Source organism: Leptodactylus fuscus, chromosome 7, assembly GCF_031893055.1.
Source record: "Leptodactylus fuscus isolate aLepFus1 chromosome 7, aLepFus1.hap2, whole genome shotgun sequence".
NCBI classification, from domain to species: Eukaryota; Metazoa; Chordata; class Amphibia; order Anura; family Leptodactylidae; genus Leptodactylus; species Leptodactylus fuscus.
The window spans coordinates 104,362,224-104,378,784 of NC_134271.1; the positions used below are offsets into that span (position 1 = coordinate 104,362,224).

At 41.0% G+C, this 16,561-nt stretch overlaps 1 protein-coding gene across 1 annotated transcript in view; it reads right to left on the reverse strand.

Moving 5' to 3' along the window:
* BRF1 (BRF1 general transcription factor IIIB subunit) overlaps window positions 1-16,561 on the reverse strand; it is a 214,121-nt gene that overhangs the window by 77,744 nt on the left and 119,816 nt on the right. Inside the window, exons 6-11 of the mRNA XM_075282663.1 lie at window positions 13,085-13,234; window positions 8,432-8,525; window positions 3,369-3,495; window positions 2,210-2,249; window positions 1,328-1,420; window positions 470-715 (exon numbers count right to left, since the gene is read on the reverse strand). Of these exons, the coding sequence (XP_075138764.1) occupies window positions 470-715; window positions 1,328-1,420; window positions 2,210-2,249; window positions 3,369-3,495; window positions 8,432-8,525; window positions 13,085-13,234 (750 nt within the window). The remainder of the gene's footprint in view (window positions 1-469; window positions 716-1,327; window positions 1,421-2,209; window positions 2,250-3,368; window positions 3,496-8,431; window positions 8,526-13,084; window positions 13,235-16,561) is intronic.

Consider the following 16,561-nt stretch of genomic DNA (forward strand, 5'->3'; position numbering starts at 1 on the left):
CCAGAATATGTACTATATACAGGATGTACATGAATGGAGCAGAAGAGCCTTATCAAGTATGCAAGATGTATATGTGTGTAAGAAGTATGTAAGTATGAGTAAGTAAGATTCATGCAGTTTTACTAGGAAAAGATTGGGACTACAGAGAAATATACAAACCACCAACCAAGTGACAAATCACTGGTTATCTTAGCACAATACCTTCTATACAGTGGTGCTGTAAGGTCTAGGTGATAAATGCACCATGGGACTGTACTATTAAACTTCCTTCAAATGGGTTTTCTGGGATCAAAGTCTATTAATATCAAATCTGTTGAGGCCTGACTGTCAGCCTTCCCATCAATGCTCTGGCTTCCAGGTGAGCACTTTACTGTTTATACTGGTCCATACACCAGAACATCGCACATACAATGGCTGCAGTGCAGGGTATTGCAGGTGTCCCATTCTCCTAAATATGTTCTCTACTTACATTTTTCTTGCTCCTTGGTTTCGATACATTCCTTGATGGAATCTGTGATGCCCAGGCTTGCAGCAGTGGGGAGAGGCCCCAGCAGAGTCTCTATAGGGATTGGCTTGACAGTAGGTTCAGTGCTATGTAATTTGGCCTTCTCAGCCAATTCGTTGTAAAAATCCTTGTTCAGATGATTTGCAGCAGCTTCCAGCTCCTCATCCTCCCGGTCATCTTCTCCCAACATACTGGAGGAGTCATCCATATCTAGGGGGAAGCAGTCAGCATCACAATATGATGGAACAGTGTTACAAACTATCTACCCATCACTAATGTAGCGCCATTTTGCTGGAATAGCTGTGGTTTTTTCTATAACAATGGGTTGAATTACTTTTATCGGTGTATGAAAAGCTGCTGTAAGAGACCCGACACCCCAATATGTGAGTTTGGAAATCTATTGATGTAGGGTAAGAGCAAAAATAATAATTCATTTTCTAAACTGGGAATTTTTTATTCTTTTGCTTTTTTTTAATGCACAGATGATTTGGGTTCTCTAGGACCTATCTAGGATCAGTTCATTCCCTGGCGCCCGATAGATCACATGACCACCAGATCAGGTGGAAGCCGCTCCTGTAATTGTATATGATGTGCTCAATGACTGACAGCTAGTTCCCCTGCACAGCCACTGCCAAGACACAAAGTCAGCAAGGGGTTAAAGGATGTCCTCAAGATTAGGTTTACTTTTTTTCCCAAAACAGAACCAGTCCTGTCAACTGTCTCATTAGCAAATGAGACATGGCACCATCTTGTATGTTATATAATGTGACCCTAGGAGTTTCATGCAATAAATGAACGAAAGTGACAATTAATAAATGGTACCCTCTTTGCTGAAAGAAGCGTAGATTCCTTTTGGCTTCGGCCTGCTACTCTCCAGCTCATTCTCTATTTCATCTTGATAAGTTGTAATTTCTCCTGTTAAAGAAACAAGAGCACAATAGATCATGCAGTAAAATAACATGAAAATTAGAAAAAATTTAAAATGGCTGTATTCTTACAAAAACAGCACCACGCCTGCTACAGGTTAAAGAGGACCTTTCACCACTTTTGGGCACATGCAGTGTTATATACTGCTGGAAAGCTGACAGTGCGCTGATTTCAGCGCACTGTCGGCTTTCCCGATCCGTGCCCGGTGTAAAGCGCTATCGGTCCCGGGACCGTAGCGCTTTAGTGTCAGAAGGGCGTTTCTGACCATTAGCCAGAGACGTCCTTCTGCCTCGCGGCGCCAATCGCGCTGTGCTGTGGAGCCGGGAGGAACGCCCCCTCCCTCTGCTCACACAGCTCGTCCATAGACGAGTATTATCAGGAGGGGAGGGGGCGTTCCTCCCCGCTCCACAGTACAGCGCGATTGGCGCCGCGAGGCAGAAGGACGTCTCTGGCTAATGGTCAGAAACGCCCTTCTGACACTAAAGCGCTACGGTCCCGGGACCGATAGCGCTTTACACCGGGCACGGATCGGGAAAGCCGACAGTGCGCTGAAATCAGCGCACTGTCAGCTTTCCAGCAGTATATAACACTGCCTGTGCCCAAAAGTGGTGAAAGGTCCTCTTTAAGTGTGGTATTGCAGCTTAGCCCCACTGATGTGAATAGAGCTGAGCTACAATACCAGACACAATCCCTAGACCTGAGTGGTACTGTTTCTAGAAGAAAGCAGGCATGTTTTTAATCCTGAACATGTATGTTATTGATAATATTTGGCGTTACCTTCCACATCGTCCAATTTTTTGGCCAATTCTTGTTCCAGCTGAAATGACAAGTATTGGATGGCTGTTAGAGGGGATTCTGTCTGTTATTTTGGTTATTATTACCCATTTTGTCTCAGTACACAAAATAAGAAACTTTTACTATTCATCACACAAAATGGAGGAGATTTATCAAAACTTGTGCAGGGGAAAAGTGGGGATTTGCAGACTGCTGCCAGGAACAAGTACTCAATTTTTCATCTGCACCACTTATAATAAATCTTCCCTAATATACAGTACTTCACGTGCGTCACACATTAGACATCTAGCAGTGATTGACAATAAATATTATACAGTAGTTTAATTTGAAAAATTTCACAATTTTTAGAATAATCTTGCAGCAAATCAACCATCTTTAGAGTGGTGCCCAGCATCTGAAAAATGTGTTTTTCTATCTATAATTACTCAAAAAAACAGCACTATACTAGTCCAAACGGCAGGTTTCTTATTGCAGCTCTTGACGAATAAAGGCAACAGAATTGAGATTAAATACCAGACAGGAGTTGTGTTTCATTTGTTAAAAAAATAAAAAACAAAAAAACATAATGAAAAAAAAAATTGCAGGCTTATTTCTATAGATATGGAAAAAAAAAAAGAAAAAAAAAAAAGAAGAAAGTCCAGCACTGCCACGTATCCTAAAATTCGACTTTTATTTTAATACATATCAAGTGGTAAAACATCGGGGTTCTGTTATACAAAAACTATCCCCGACATGCAAAATAGTGTTTCCTTAATCGTAGCCTTATTTCTATACAACCTTGTAGGGCTAGGCTATAGAAAGTCACCCTTTAATTTTTTCCTATTGTTTTTTTGGATAAAACTATCAGAATGGCTAGATGATACGCAGCTGCATTTTCTGGAATTAATAAGTATTAAATGGCAATATATTTCAATATATTATTTTGCTTTTCAGGTGCGATTGTTTTCACAGCTCCCTTCTGCACACAATTTTATGGTCAGGGCTTGGCCTCAAAACTTCACCTCTCTTCATTACACTGGTTTTCTGCAGACGTTCAGCTAGTACATAGAGTTGGTAAAGATTTATTTATTTATTCAAGACAGGGCTTCACTTATCAGAATATGAAAGAGAATCAATGGCTATTACATATATAAGGATTTACCTGCTGTATCCGGATCTTCCTTTGACCTGCAACAAAGGAAGGAGGATCACATTCCTTTTCCAAATCAATCTTCATGAATTCATCTATCGTCAATTGACTTGTTGGCGTGTCTTCAAATTCTGTTAACCTACAAAATGTCTGGCATTACAATAAATATGTAAAACTCAAGAAACATGTCAATATCTATGGGACAACGTATGTGGAAATCTTTGACCATAGAGATTAAACCTACAAAACGTAACATGCATCGATGTTAAAATAAAACTTGCAGAAAATGTTGTATACTGTAGTTGCCCCAACAATTGTGCTATCTAATGTGTTAGTAGAGGTTATTCCTGACCATGCAGTCATAGAAGGGTTCATAGACAGTAGTATTACAAGGGCTGGACGATTGTGACCGAATTCAAAATCAGTTAATTGAAATGTGAATTGAATTTTTCCTTAAATTACAATTAATTTGCAATTATTTTAGGACTCTCTGGCTCTTACATGCCATGCTCCCTATTCGATGCCACTGAATTTTGGTTATGCAAGTATAAGCAACCCTTATTGGATAGAATACAGTGAAAGACATATGTAGCCGCTGGAGGTGTGAGATAGGATAGGCATGGATGGAAAGCACTTGAAATAATCGATATGATCAAATTGACATTGAGTCGACTTTTAATTTCAGTCATTTTTCCATTAAATGACTGTCCCTTAGTAATACCCAAGTGAGTAAAAAAAAACAGAGACATGACACTGTATACGGGAGGTGGGTGTCCTAGTACACAGGTTACTGTATACCGAATCCTCTCTCATAAAACTATGTAGCAATCTGTTCAGCGTCCTCTGCCCAAATACAGGAATGTATTTACAATGTGACAGGTTCCCTTTAATGATTTTTTTAGTTATTGTAATGTGAGAAAATCTTAAAACCCTGAAAAATAAATAAACTATTGGATTGCTGACAAATGACTGCTAGCGATTATGTATTCAGCATGTACATGTGATGCGGGGGCATGCTTTCCCTATTAAACAGAACGGAGACGTTCTGGCTTCTCAGAAATTTGCAAATGAACCATCCGCGCCATAAGAAGAAAAGTCTCAAGCAGATCTATATTTTCTGTTGTATTCTTTGCCCTGAAAAACTTAATTCAATGGAAGGAAACAGTAAAACCTCATTTTCCTCCTCCTTCTCCCTGTAATAACTGTAAACAGTGAGGATGAGAGCGACATAGGATCATCTTATATCTGACAATCCGGCTTTGTGGAGAGGCACAGTAAATACAGTAATATCTTCATCGCCGTCTTCTGCTTCCCTGGCATAAAAGATTCAGTTCACTCATTTACCTTCCGTCAAAAGGAAATCGGGCTGTCACTTCAGATGAGGAGGACGGGCATGACTGGTATAAACATTTACACATGAGCCATTCCTATAGGCACAGATCCTTGTACAATCCCATAGTCACACAGGTTGATTCCAAGGAGTAAGTGCCCTTGTTTTAGGAATGACACTGCTGCGATTTCTCCTCCAATTCTTTTTCTATTAAGAACGGCTGGCTGCCTTAATCACTGCATATAGCATTTAGAAACCACAGGACATAAAGCAGAGCAGGATGGCGGAGCACTCACACAACCCCCAGAGATCAGGTGACACCACAAGTGCATTTAGGCAGCGGTACACGTCTGCCGTCAATTCATAGGCACCTCTGCAGGGAGCCGCTTGATGGAAGGCCTCCAAGTTGTTACATTTCACTTTTAATCTTTCATTTTGGAGGGATTCAAAGGCTTTAAAATGTGGCCTTTTTGCCGCACAGCATGGGAACGCACATGAAAAAAAAGCAGAGCTATCCTATGGGGGACGCCCCACTGAAGAAAGCAACAAGGGAGGCTCATCTGTTCTGCTCGAGCCTTCTGTCAGTGTTACATGAAACACTTCTGCTGTTCGCTGGGTCATTACGATGATTTGATGGTTTTGCTACACTCACCAATATTATTACTGGCCGATATCTATGGTATATATTTCTGGTCAGAAGTGACAACACAACATAATAAAACTAACAAAAAATACAGTAGCATTAAAATCGACCTCCACAGGCAAAACCCTGGACCGACAAATTAACAAATTTCCAAAACTACTTTCTACTTGAAGTATTTTGTTTCATCTACGACAAACGCCCCTTTTCCACACAATCCCAGGAGGACCATGTCACTGTCCTCCCAACAAAGCTATCACTCAGCAATGTGAACGCCAAGCTTGTCTCTGTAGATCGCTTGGTCCTATTACCTGGACTGGTCTACAATGATCCAGTGGGATTTGTGTAATAATACATATAAAACGCTACTGCTCCTATACTACATATGCAGTGGGGCATTCGGACTTGCCAGGTTTCTTTCAATGCCAAATAGGTTCCTATACAAAGAGTGGTTAGTGTGTGCCAAAGACTGATTGTACATCAGAAGCTCTTCCAGTATTACATGGGAATTCCAAGAAATCTGGACTGGTTACCAGATATAAAGTAAAAGGGATATTACAGGGATTTTCTGTCTATTATCGACCTGTAGCATAGGCAGATGCTGGAGAGGGGAATATTACTTATACTATACTAAATCTACTTCTAGTCACATCTCCGCTGACTACCCCCTCCCCCAGATCACTTGTAGCGAGGCCATAGTCTACGTCGCTGGTCACCATAACTATTGTAACTGCGGTCACACAGCTACACTCACCAGTGTAACAGTCAAAAATAGAAATTTTGCTCATTTTCACTGATCCCTCAATAAACCTAAGTCTATAAGGGATCTGGGAAAATGGATGCCCCATGGATGAAAAACAGCTGTGAAATAACTCCCTCTTCACAGCCATTTTGAACCAGTCTTCTGTATAAAGCCTTAATGTATAGCATATGGTTGCCACAGTACAAACTCAGGCAATGGAGTGCATTTGTACATAGCAAGTATTATGTCACTATCTAATAGCACAAAACTGGTTATAGAGTTCATGCAAAATATCTGATTTTTCAGTAGTATAAAAAACACAGCAAGAGCAACATTTACTCGTATACTGAAGTTTCATTCCAAAAGCAATCCATGGAAGAGTAAGCCAATGTAAAGGGGAAATATGATATTGTCTGAACTGCTAGATTTTTATAAAGAGTTGAGATAATACTCAGATTTACACATCTGACATTTCCACAGGATACCTCTTCACATTTAACTACAATTTGGTCTCTTGCATTAAAAACTTTTCATTCTCCTGGCAGAATATCCTTACATCCTACAGTATACCAGTAGCCAAGAGATCTAGTACAGACAAATGCTGATCTTTAAATACCATGGCATTGGAATTAATCCCCCGCCCAAAATGTCAGAAAAACTTTGCATTTCAGCAAGACAAGGAGCTAAATTCACAGTACCGGTGCTGCAGAAGTAGTGTACTAGTTATATCCTCTGCAAGCTCCCTGAAGTGCCAGCAGAAAAGATTGAGGGTAAGGACACACAAGGACTGAGACACTGCAAACTCTGCAGACTTCCCTCGGTAGATTTCCATGCAGTGAAGTTTGCAATGAACGTCTGCAGCAGAAATTGACATAGTGCAGATTTTACATCCACACCACAGGTTATTTTCGGCTTTGGATTTTTTTCCAGCAATGCATGAATGAGATTTACTAAAATCGCATCCCTTTGAAGGGAATGTAAAATGCAGCTTTTTACAGTCCCTTTTTTTCTCTGTTTGCACTGTCAAAAACACAGTATTTCCACTCTGTCTTTTCCCAGCCTAAAGGGGTATTCCATATAATTTCAAGTTATTCTACATCCAGAGGACAGGGGATATCTGTTTGAACAGTGCGGATACCCCCCTATGACTGGAGTGGCAGATTGTCACTCCATTCATCTCTATGGGATAACTGAGGAGAAGCAAAGACCAGAGCTCAGCTATCAGATCCCTGCTGATTAGAGTGATCACCTATCCTGAGCCCTCACATAAAAAGCATCAAAGTATAGAAACTTTATTTAAATGTATATATTTTACACATTTGTTTTTGAAAATCAAGAGTGATTGGATTCTGAATGATCTAACGTGACAATACAATATTTAATATGAAGATGAAGAACCAATTTAAAGGGCGTTCATCACCTCTACAAGCACTGCTCACCCCTCAGACCCCTTCCATATCCTGCTTGCAGTCAGAGTTGATCCTGCCACTTCTAAAGGTGCATTCACACTACGGAACGCCAGCGTGTATCACAGCCGTACACGCCGGCGTTACAGCAGGGCTGCCGGACACTTCCCATTCATTTCTATGGAAGCCGGCATGCGAGCGCTCCCCATAGAAATGAATGGAAAAAAGCAGTCCATTCATTTCTATGGGGAGCGCTCGCATGCCGGCTCCCATAGAAATGAATGGGAAGTGTCCGGCAGCCCTGCTGTAACGCCGGCGTGTACGGCTGTGATACACGCTGGCGTTCTGTAGTGTGAATGCACCCTAAGGGTAAGTTCACATGTAGTTTTTTGGTCAGGATTTTGAGGCCGTATCCGCCTCAAAATCTTGACCAGAAAGACGGCTCCCGGAAAAAACGCTCAGGAGTTTTTCCGGGAGCCGTTTCTTCCAGCTCTTGGGAAAAAAAAAAAAAGCGAGGTGCTTATTCTTCAGGCCAAGCCGCCTCGCAATTCGGCCTGTAGACACTCCCTCCTCCGGACTGGGCCCATTCATTGGGCATAATCCGGAGCGGAGTGTGCGGCTGGATGCCGATGCAGTGCACCGGCTTTCAGTCACGGCTACCCGGCTTTTGGTCCTCAACATGAGGCGGCCTCTGCCTCAGGTTCCAGACCACAAATTGCCGTGTGAACTTACCCTAAGACATCATTTGAGCAGGTAGAGTAGTGCTCTTAGGGATATAGGCCTGCCCCTGGTGTACAAGTTTCAAAGTTGTTTTTTCTCTAAATCTACAACGTATGTTGTTAACCACTGTATTGTGCTCTGTAACCTGGTGGCAGTTGAACATACATGGAGGCGGTGATAGACTCCTTTTAATAGACTAGGTCTAATGCTACCATGCTTCATGTGTTACATGCTCACCTTTTTCTCAGGGTGGATTCGCAAACTTTTACAACTCTGATGACCTCTTTAATAGTTCGTCGAAAGTCGTGCATTCTGGATGCGACCAGGAGAGCTACAGAGAGGAGAAAGTCAGCAAAACAGGTGAATAAACAAGACAAGGTGGTCTGCGCCAGGCACAGGAATATCACTGCATTACCAGAAGGCTCTCACAACAGCTGATTGGTATTCTAGGCACAAGATGTACATACACTGGGCTCAACCCAGGTTTACAAACTCAGCTATTAGTGGGCGAGCTCTGGTAATTGCTGTAAACCTTTCATTTGCTTCAATGGAGTGAAGCTTGCAGCAGTGAAAAACGTTCAGGAAATTCTGAGCGGTCTATATCATTTTGTGCTCTGATACGCCATGGTTTTACTGGGGTGATTGCAAGATAATATATAAAAAGTGGATCGTAAATACAAGCCTGCCTTTTATTAAGCTCTGCAATACAACACTGACATTCCAAACCTCATAAATCACATAAACACTGAAAACATACATAATACACAATTACATATAAAGCAGATTTATTCTTCACAAGGTCAAAGAAAATTATGTCTCCTCACATCACACAACAAGCTCAACGTTCACCACAGGGGTGAAAAGATTGGACAAGGAGTTCTAGAAAAGTGATGTGTGTCAGCCCGCTCTATGCATTATAATGCTATACTCTGCATCAACTATGATGGTGCTGTCATTGCCACCTGGGTCTGAAGCAGGTCTTAAAGGGAAACTCCAGACAAAATTACACTCAATGTCATCATCTTAGTAACCTATTTGTTATATTCTTCTACTACATCTAGAATGAAAAAATAAGAGTTATTCTGGATTCTTCTTATTCTAGGTCATCAATATTAGATATGCGAGGGTCCGACCCCCACACAGATCTTTCTTCTGTGGACAGTGCAGCTCCTGGTAATGTTCACATTGAAGATTATGGGACGGTGCTGCAGTACCAAAACCCACTTCTACAAATCATGCGGAGAGAAAGCAGCACAGGTTGTGGCAGGTAAACATTACCATCACAGGGCCGTCCCCGAACAGCAGATCTGCAGGGGTCTCAGGTGTCAAACCCTTGCTGAACTAATACTGATGACCTATCCCATTCCATCTATACTGGAAACTAGATCATTCATTTACGAAGATTAGAAAATGATCTTAATTAAACAACAACTCAGATAATTATTTTGTGCTTGCAGCTCCTGTGCAAGCCTATGTGTCTGTATGGCAACAGACTACAAAGAAACCCTGAGTAGTCTGATGCTCCCTCCTGGGATCATCTGTCCCCCACTTCTAACTAATATGGCTCATCTAGTAGTATACAAGTTTAATCCCTTAATAACCATGTATGTATGAGCTTTAATGAAGCGCTCAATGTTATTTTTTTTTTAATTTATGTCTCTTAGCAGAATTTGTAGCTACTGAAATGTATTTTATGTGGCTCTAAGGAGCCTTATGTTATGTGGGAAAACTGTGTTCTTGAATAACATATAATTTTTTTTTTTTTTTTTTTTTTTTAGGTTTTAATATTTTTATATGTAACAGTTTATTTTTTTAAGCCTGTTCAGATATTTTACACTTAGTAACTTGTTAAATTCTTCATGTATTTACAGTCATGTGGATACATACTTGAGTGTACATATAAAAAAATTTAATTTTACAATAATTGTTTGGAGGGTTTTTGGCATATTTTGCAGAATTTTTTCATAGAATTTATAAATTATAGTTTTTAAATCCCATTAAGGGAGTGCTAATTTGACCTTACACTAATAATATAATTACGTTTTTCCGTAAACCATTAGTATTATATTTCAGTATCAATGAAATATAGGCTGTTAGGGTGACAATGTCACAAGCAGAGGACGCAGGGAACTATAAAACTTAACTTTTAATCTGAATTATAATAATAACTACTTTATTTATCATTATAAATTAGGCTAAAAGGTCCTCTGCTTGTCACAATAGATTGTTGGATCATGAAGTTTATTGCATAACATTTGTAATTGCATGTTTTGGCGATAGGGTGTCACTGTGTACAGCAGGGGTGCCCAATACGTCGATCGTGATCTACCGGTCGATCGCGAAGGACGTATGGGTTGATCGCGGGATCGGTGTCTGCTTGTTCACAATGCAGGCTGAGAATCATCTCTGGACACTGGCAGGTCGGGGCCTTGCACTCATTCACAGTGAGGGCTGCGGCGGCCCCGTCTGCAAGTGTCCAGAGATGGTTTCTCAGCCTGCATTGTGAACAAGCAGACACCGGAGAGCTGTCTCCTGCTCTCACGCTCCGCTCGTAAGGAGTTTTTATGTTCTTCCCGTGTTTTCATGGGTTTCCTCTGGATAAATATGAAGATATACCAATAGGTAATTTAGATTGTGAGCCGTACTTGGGACAATGTACACTATATTAGTGTAAAGCACTTTGGAAAATAATAGTGCCATATAACTAAGCAAAAGATTCTCCAATAATGGCCATAAGAACAGGAAATTGCCTGTTATTTAGTTACACTGGACATCCATACATACCTCTACAGTGCCATAAAACACATGGCCACTTCAATGGTAGATATTACTAGTGTTCATAAAGATTAGGGAATAAGCCTGCTGTTCCTTATTTAGCCCCAAAGCGCCACTCCTACCCATGGCCTGCACATGATACTGCCCAAGGAAATGAATGTGTGGAGATATGAGGGGTGGGAGAAATAATGCTTTGTACAGCAGCCCGGTAGAGCCGGTCCTTATATAAACAATATCCTATGAACAGCACATTTTTGTGAGCAAGTATTCACACACAGGTTTATTATTTGGTTCTACATTTTAAGGATTAAGATCTATTTGGATTCTTTCAAGCTCTGACAAAAAAAAAAAAAACTCCCTCCATAGAATAAACATGCAATAGTCAGGAGCGAAGGGCTCTGGGAGAATTACCATGTCATCATAGTTTACAATAAGCGCAGATGGAGCCACACATCATAAATAATGGACAATCCATAATCATCTCAACTCCTAATGTTTTTGGTATTTGCGATTATACGATGGAGGAAAAACACATTTGCAGAAAACACATAGTATCCAATGATGCATTTCATATTAGCGCAGCAATTAAAGTGCTGAAAAAAAAGACCATTCGTTTGCAAGCGCCGTTTATGAGAACGATATTTCCTAGTGAAATGTTCCTGTTGGATGGCCTCTGCACGGCTATAATCTGCGCTGAATAGGTCATATTGGAAAGGTCATTTTCCCCCCTTGTAAGGCTTAAACTTTAATAAGCTTTCCTTAGAAGAAAGTGCTATAATGTGAAGATAAAATGACAAGTGTAATGGTGTGGACAGGAATGTATTGTGCTGCAGAGTCTCACAGAATGTCAAAGGCTACCTACTACTGCATGCAGTCCGCTTATGGACTCTGCAGACCATTGCTCTTAATTTACGTACCAAAAAAGATGGACGTTTAATAAAATTTATTTACCAAAAAAAAAGTTATTAAAAAAAACACTATGTCATGGCTTTAATGGGAACGGTCACACAGGCAAACGTATTCCTGGCCAATGACTGTACAATTTTGTTGATAACACAAAAGTATTACCTTGAAATTTGTGCTTTCCTCAGCCACCAGGGATATTTGGGTAGTGTGGGTGTACCTTGGGAGGTCACAGCTGCTAGAGAGTGTAGCTGGCACCTCCCAAATGTCTAGTAAAGTAGGCACAGTATCTTGTGGGTGAATTAAGATCAAGCACAGTCATACTGGCACTTTATCATTTGATTCTTTTATTTTTCCTGTAAATGTGACCTTTGAAGCACGGGGGACATGGAATTCTGGTTTGAGGACCATCCATCACTATATCTTGTCCAGCCCCACTCTTCTCACCCTGAATGCTGATGGTAATGGGAACTTGAATTCGGCATAAGGGGAGAAGGGCTGGAGAGAACCGGTGATGTATCGTGCTATGATCAGGAATCCACATCCCCAATGTTCTGGGCATCTCATTTACATCAAAAGAAAAAAAAAAAAAAAAAAAGACAGAATTTGCAGTGTTACAGGTCCTATTGCATATAGGAACATTCACCACCTACACACAGTGAATACATTCACCAGTCTCTCCCAAGTGGTCTATTCTATGCTAGAAAGTGCTGGAGATAGGATCCTCCATGCTGGCCCTGTACTCTGCACAGTTCTGACTCCCCTGTATGCCTAGAACCTTGCTGCATGCTTTGCACCCAAACACTACTGAGCTATGACCCCTATGTCCCCTCCTACCTCTTGTGTCATCCTCTCTACCTCATAGATTGTAAGCTCTTGTGAGCAGGGCCCTCAGTCCCATTGTGTGAAATGACGTTCTTTGTTTTGTATCTGTCTGTATCTGAACCCTACAAATTGTACAGCGCTGCGGAATATATAATATATATATATATTATATAAATAAAATTTATTATTATTATTATGACCACTTTCCCACTGCTCAGGTAACTGAAGTCACTGAACAGGATCATGCATAGCAGAGAACAGCAATGGGGCCCAGGATACTGATACTGATGCAGGATACTGATACTGGACCTCCAGTCATCATGAACTCTATAGAAGTCTGTGTGTACAGAGAAATCCTCCCCTAGAAGTAAATCAAGTTCCTCTTACCAGCACCACAAAGCCCAGATGGCCGCCGTCCTGTGTGCATCCAGTCTCTCTTCATCCTCTGGACCAGTCTTAAAGCGGTCATGGACACTTCATGATTTTTATCTCCAAACTCCAGCATATGTGCAAATCGAGGAATGTACAAACAGGGATCTAGAAGAGAAGGGTAATATTTAGAGTGAAATTCAGCGTAGAATACGATTTTCTTAGTTGTTTTACCTAAAAAGTGAATTATTTTACTCTAATAAATTTGATAGTATATCTTAATGGTCAGAACACCATTGCTTGAACATAGATTTAAAGGTGTTCTGCCACAAACGAGAAAATAGGGGAAAACTGTCAAGGTTCGACACATGATAACCCCAACGATCAGGATAATGGAAATCCAAAAAGAAATATGTAAGATATTCACTTTAAGGGTGATGTCTTACTACCATGAGCAAATAGTGGCAGGTGGAAAAATAAGAAAACAAAAGCTTCCAAAAGATGCTATACTTTGTGAAGGCAGCTGGTCATGTTATCCACAATAAAACAATAATAATATATACTGGTTTTGGTAAGTAGATACATAAACAATAATGATACAATAAATGTAATTTTTATAAATATCCCCCATTGAATTCCAATGTATGGATCATAGCAACAAAGGTGTTAAGTTGTTAAGTATGTAGGCAGCTTGGGGGTCCGTGTGCCAGGAGTTGACATAGATTTAATTAGTTACTTATGCAAATTTTCTGGCATCCGTAGTGTTAAATGAGTCGATCCGTGAAGGCCCGAACCACAGAAAACTAGAGTAATACATTGTTGGCCAAAAGTATTGGCACCCCTGCAATTCTGTCAGATAATACTTGTTTTCTTCCAGAAAATGATTGCAAGCACAAACTCTTTGGTGTTAATATCTTCATTTATTTTGCTTGCAATGAAAAAACACAAAAGAGAATGAAAAAAAAAAAAAAAAAGTCAAATCATTGATCATTTTTCATAAAACTCCAAAAATGGGCCGGACAAAAGTATTGGCACCCTCAGCCTAATACTTGGTAGCACAACCTTTAGACAAAATAACTGCGAACAACCGCTTTCGGTAACCATCAATGAGTTTCTTACAATTCTCTGCTGGAATTTTAGACCATTCTTCTTTGGCAAACTGCTCCAGGTCCCTGAGATGTGAAGGGGGCCTTCTCCAAACTGCCATCAAGAGATCTCTCCACAGGTGTTCTATGGGATTCAGGTCTGGACTCATTGCTGGCCACTTTAGAAGTCTCCAGTGATTTCTCTCAAACCATTTTCTAGTGCTTTTTGAAGTGTGTTTTGGGTCATTGTCCTGCTGGAAGACCCATGACCTCTGAGGGAGACCCAGCTTTCTCACACTGGGCCCTACATTAGGCTGCACAATGTGTTGGTAGTCTTCAGACTTCATAATGCCATGCACACGGTCAAGCAGTCCAGTGCCAGAGGCAGCAAAGCAACCCCAAAACATCAGGGAACCTCCGCCATGTTTGACTGTAGGGACCGTGTTCTTTTCTTTGAAGGCCTTTTTTTTCCCTGTAAACTCTATGTTGATGCCTTTTCCCAAAAAGCTCTACTTTTGTCTCATCTGACCAGAGAACATTCTTCCAAAACGTTTTTGGCTTTCTCAGGTAAGTTTTGGCAAACTCCAGCCTGGCTTTTTTATGTCTCTGGGTAAGAAGTGGGGTCTTCCTGGGTATCCTACCATACAGTCCCTTTTCATTCAGACGCCGACGGATAGTACGGGGTGACACTGTTGTACCCTCGGACTGCAGGGCAGCTTGAACTTGTTTGGATGTTAGTCGAGGTTCTTTATCCACCATCCACACAATCTTGCGCTGAAATCTCTCGTCAATTTTTCTTTTCCGTCCACATCTAGGGAGGTTAGCCACAGTGCCATGGGCTTTAAACTTCTTGATGACACTGCACACGGTAGACACAGGAACATTCAGGTCTTTGGAGATGGACTTGTAGCCTTGAGATTGCTCATGCTTCCTCACAATTTTGCTTCTCAAGTCCTCAGACAGTTCTTTGGTCTTCTTTCTTTTCTCCATGCTCAATGTGGTACACACAAGGACACAGGACAGAGGTGGAGTCAATTTTAATCCATTTCAACTGGCTGCAAGAGTGATTTAGTTATTGCCACCACCTGTTAGGTGCCTCAGGTAAGTAACAGGTGCTGCTAATTACACAAATTAGAAAAGCATCACATGATTTTTCAAACAGTGCCAATACTTTTGTCCACCCCCTTTTTTATGTTTGCTGTGGAATTATATCCAATTTGGCTTTTTGACAATTCGTTTTGTGGTTTTCCATTGAAGACAAATTAAATGATGATAGTAATACCAAACAATTTGTTATTGCAATAATTTTCTGGAAGAAAATGAGAATTATCTGACAGAATTGCAGGGGTGCCAATACTTTTGGCCAACAGTGTATAAGCACATAAATCAGTACCATTTGTGAACCTATGATAGAATAGTCTTCAGATTTTTCCATGTATTCTGTCCCTATCTACTATACAGGACTGCGGTGACATTTTATCTCATTTTTACATCCGTAATAAAATCATATGATTATTACTTTATAACATTTCTCAAGAAACCATTAACCATGTGCAGGGCAGACATTTGTTTTTCTGCAAAAACCAAGGTAGTGATAAGGAGTCTGGGGAGTTCACAGATTTCCTCCCTTTTGTGACCTCTGGGAAAGGCACAGAAACAGGAAAGACTATACAAACAATGGCTGTTTACAAGTCTATATAGATCCCACAATAGGAATAAAGTGAAACCATGTGCTGGAACTGATGAGGCTTCTCCCAGAGTCCAGGGATTCAGAGTCACTAAAACCCTCTAATCATATAGTGCAAGTGCCAGGCCGGAGGACACAATCACTGCCGCACCCTGCCCTGTGGAATAACATACGCCAGGCCTGACCCAGCTCATCTCTATTACAGATGGCCACCAATAGTACACAAGGGTTCTCCTCTACTACAGATCACCAATAGTGCATAAGGGTTCACCTCTACTACAGATCACCAGCAGTACACAAGGGTTCACCTCTACTACAGATCACCAGCAGTACACAAGGGTTCACCTCTACTACAGATCACCAGCAGTACACAAGGGTTCTCCTCTACTACAGATCACCAGCAGTACACAAGGGTTCACCTGTACTACAGATCACCAGCAGTACACAAGGGTTCTCCTCTACTACAGATCACCAGCAGTACACAAGGGTTCACCTCTACTACAGATCACCAGCAGTACACAAGGGTTCTCCTCTACTACAGATCACCAGCAGTACACAAGGGTTCACCTCTACTACAGATCACCAGCAGTACACAAGGGTTCACCTCTACTACAGATCACCAGCAGTACACAAGGGTTCACCTCTACTACAGATCACCAGCAGTACACAAGGGTACACCTCTACTACAGATCACCAGCAGTACACTAGGGCTCACCTCTACTA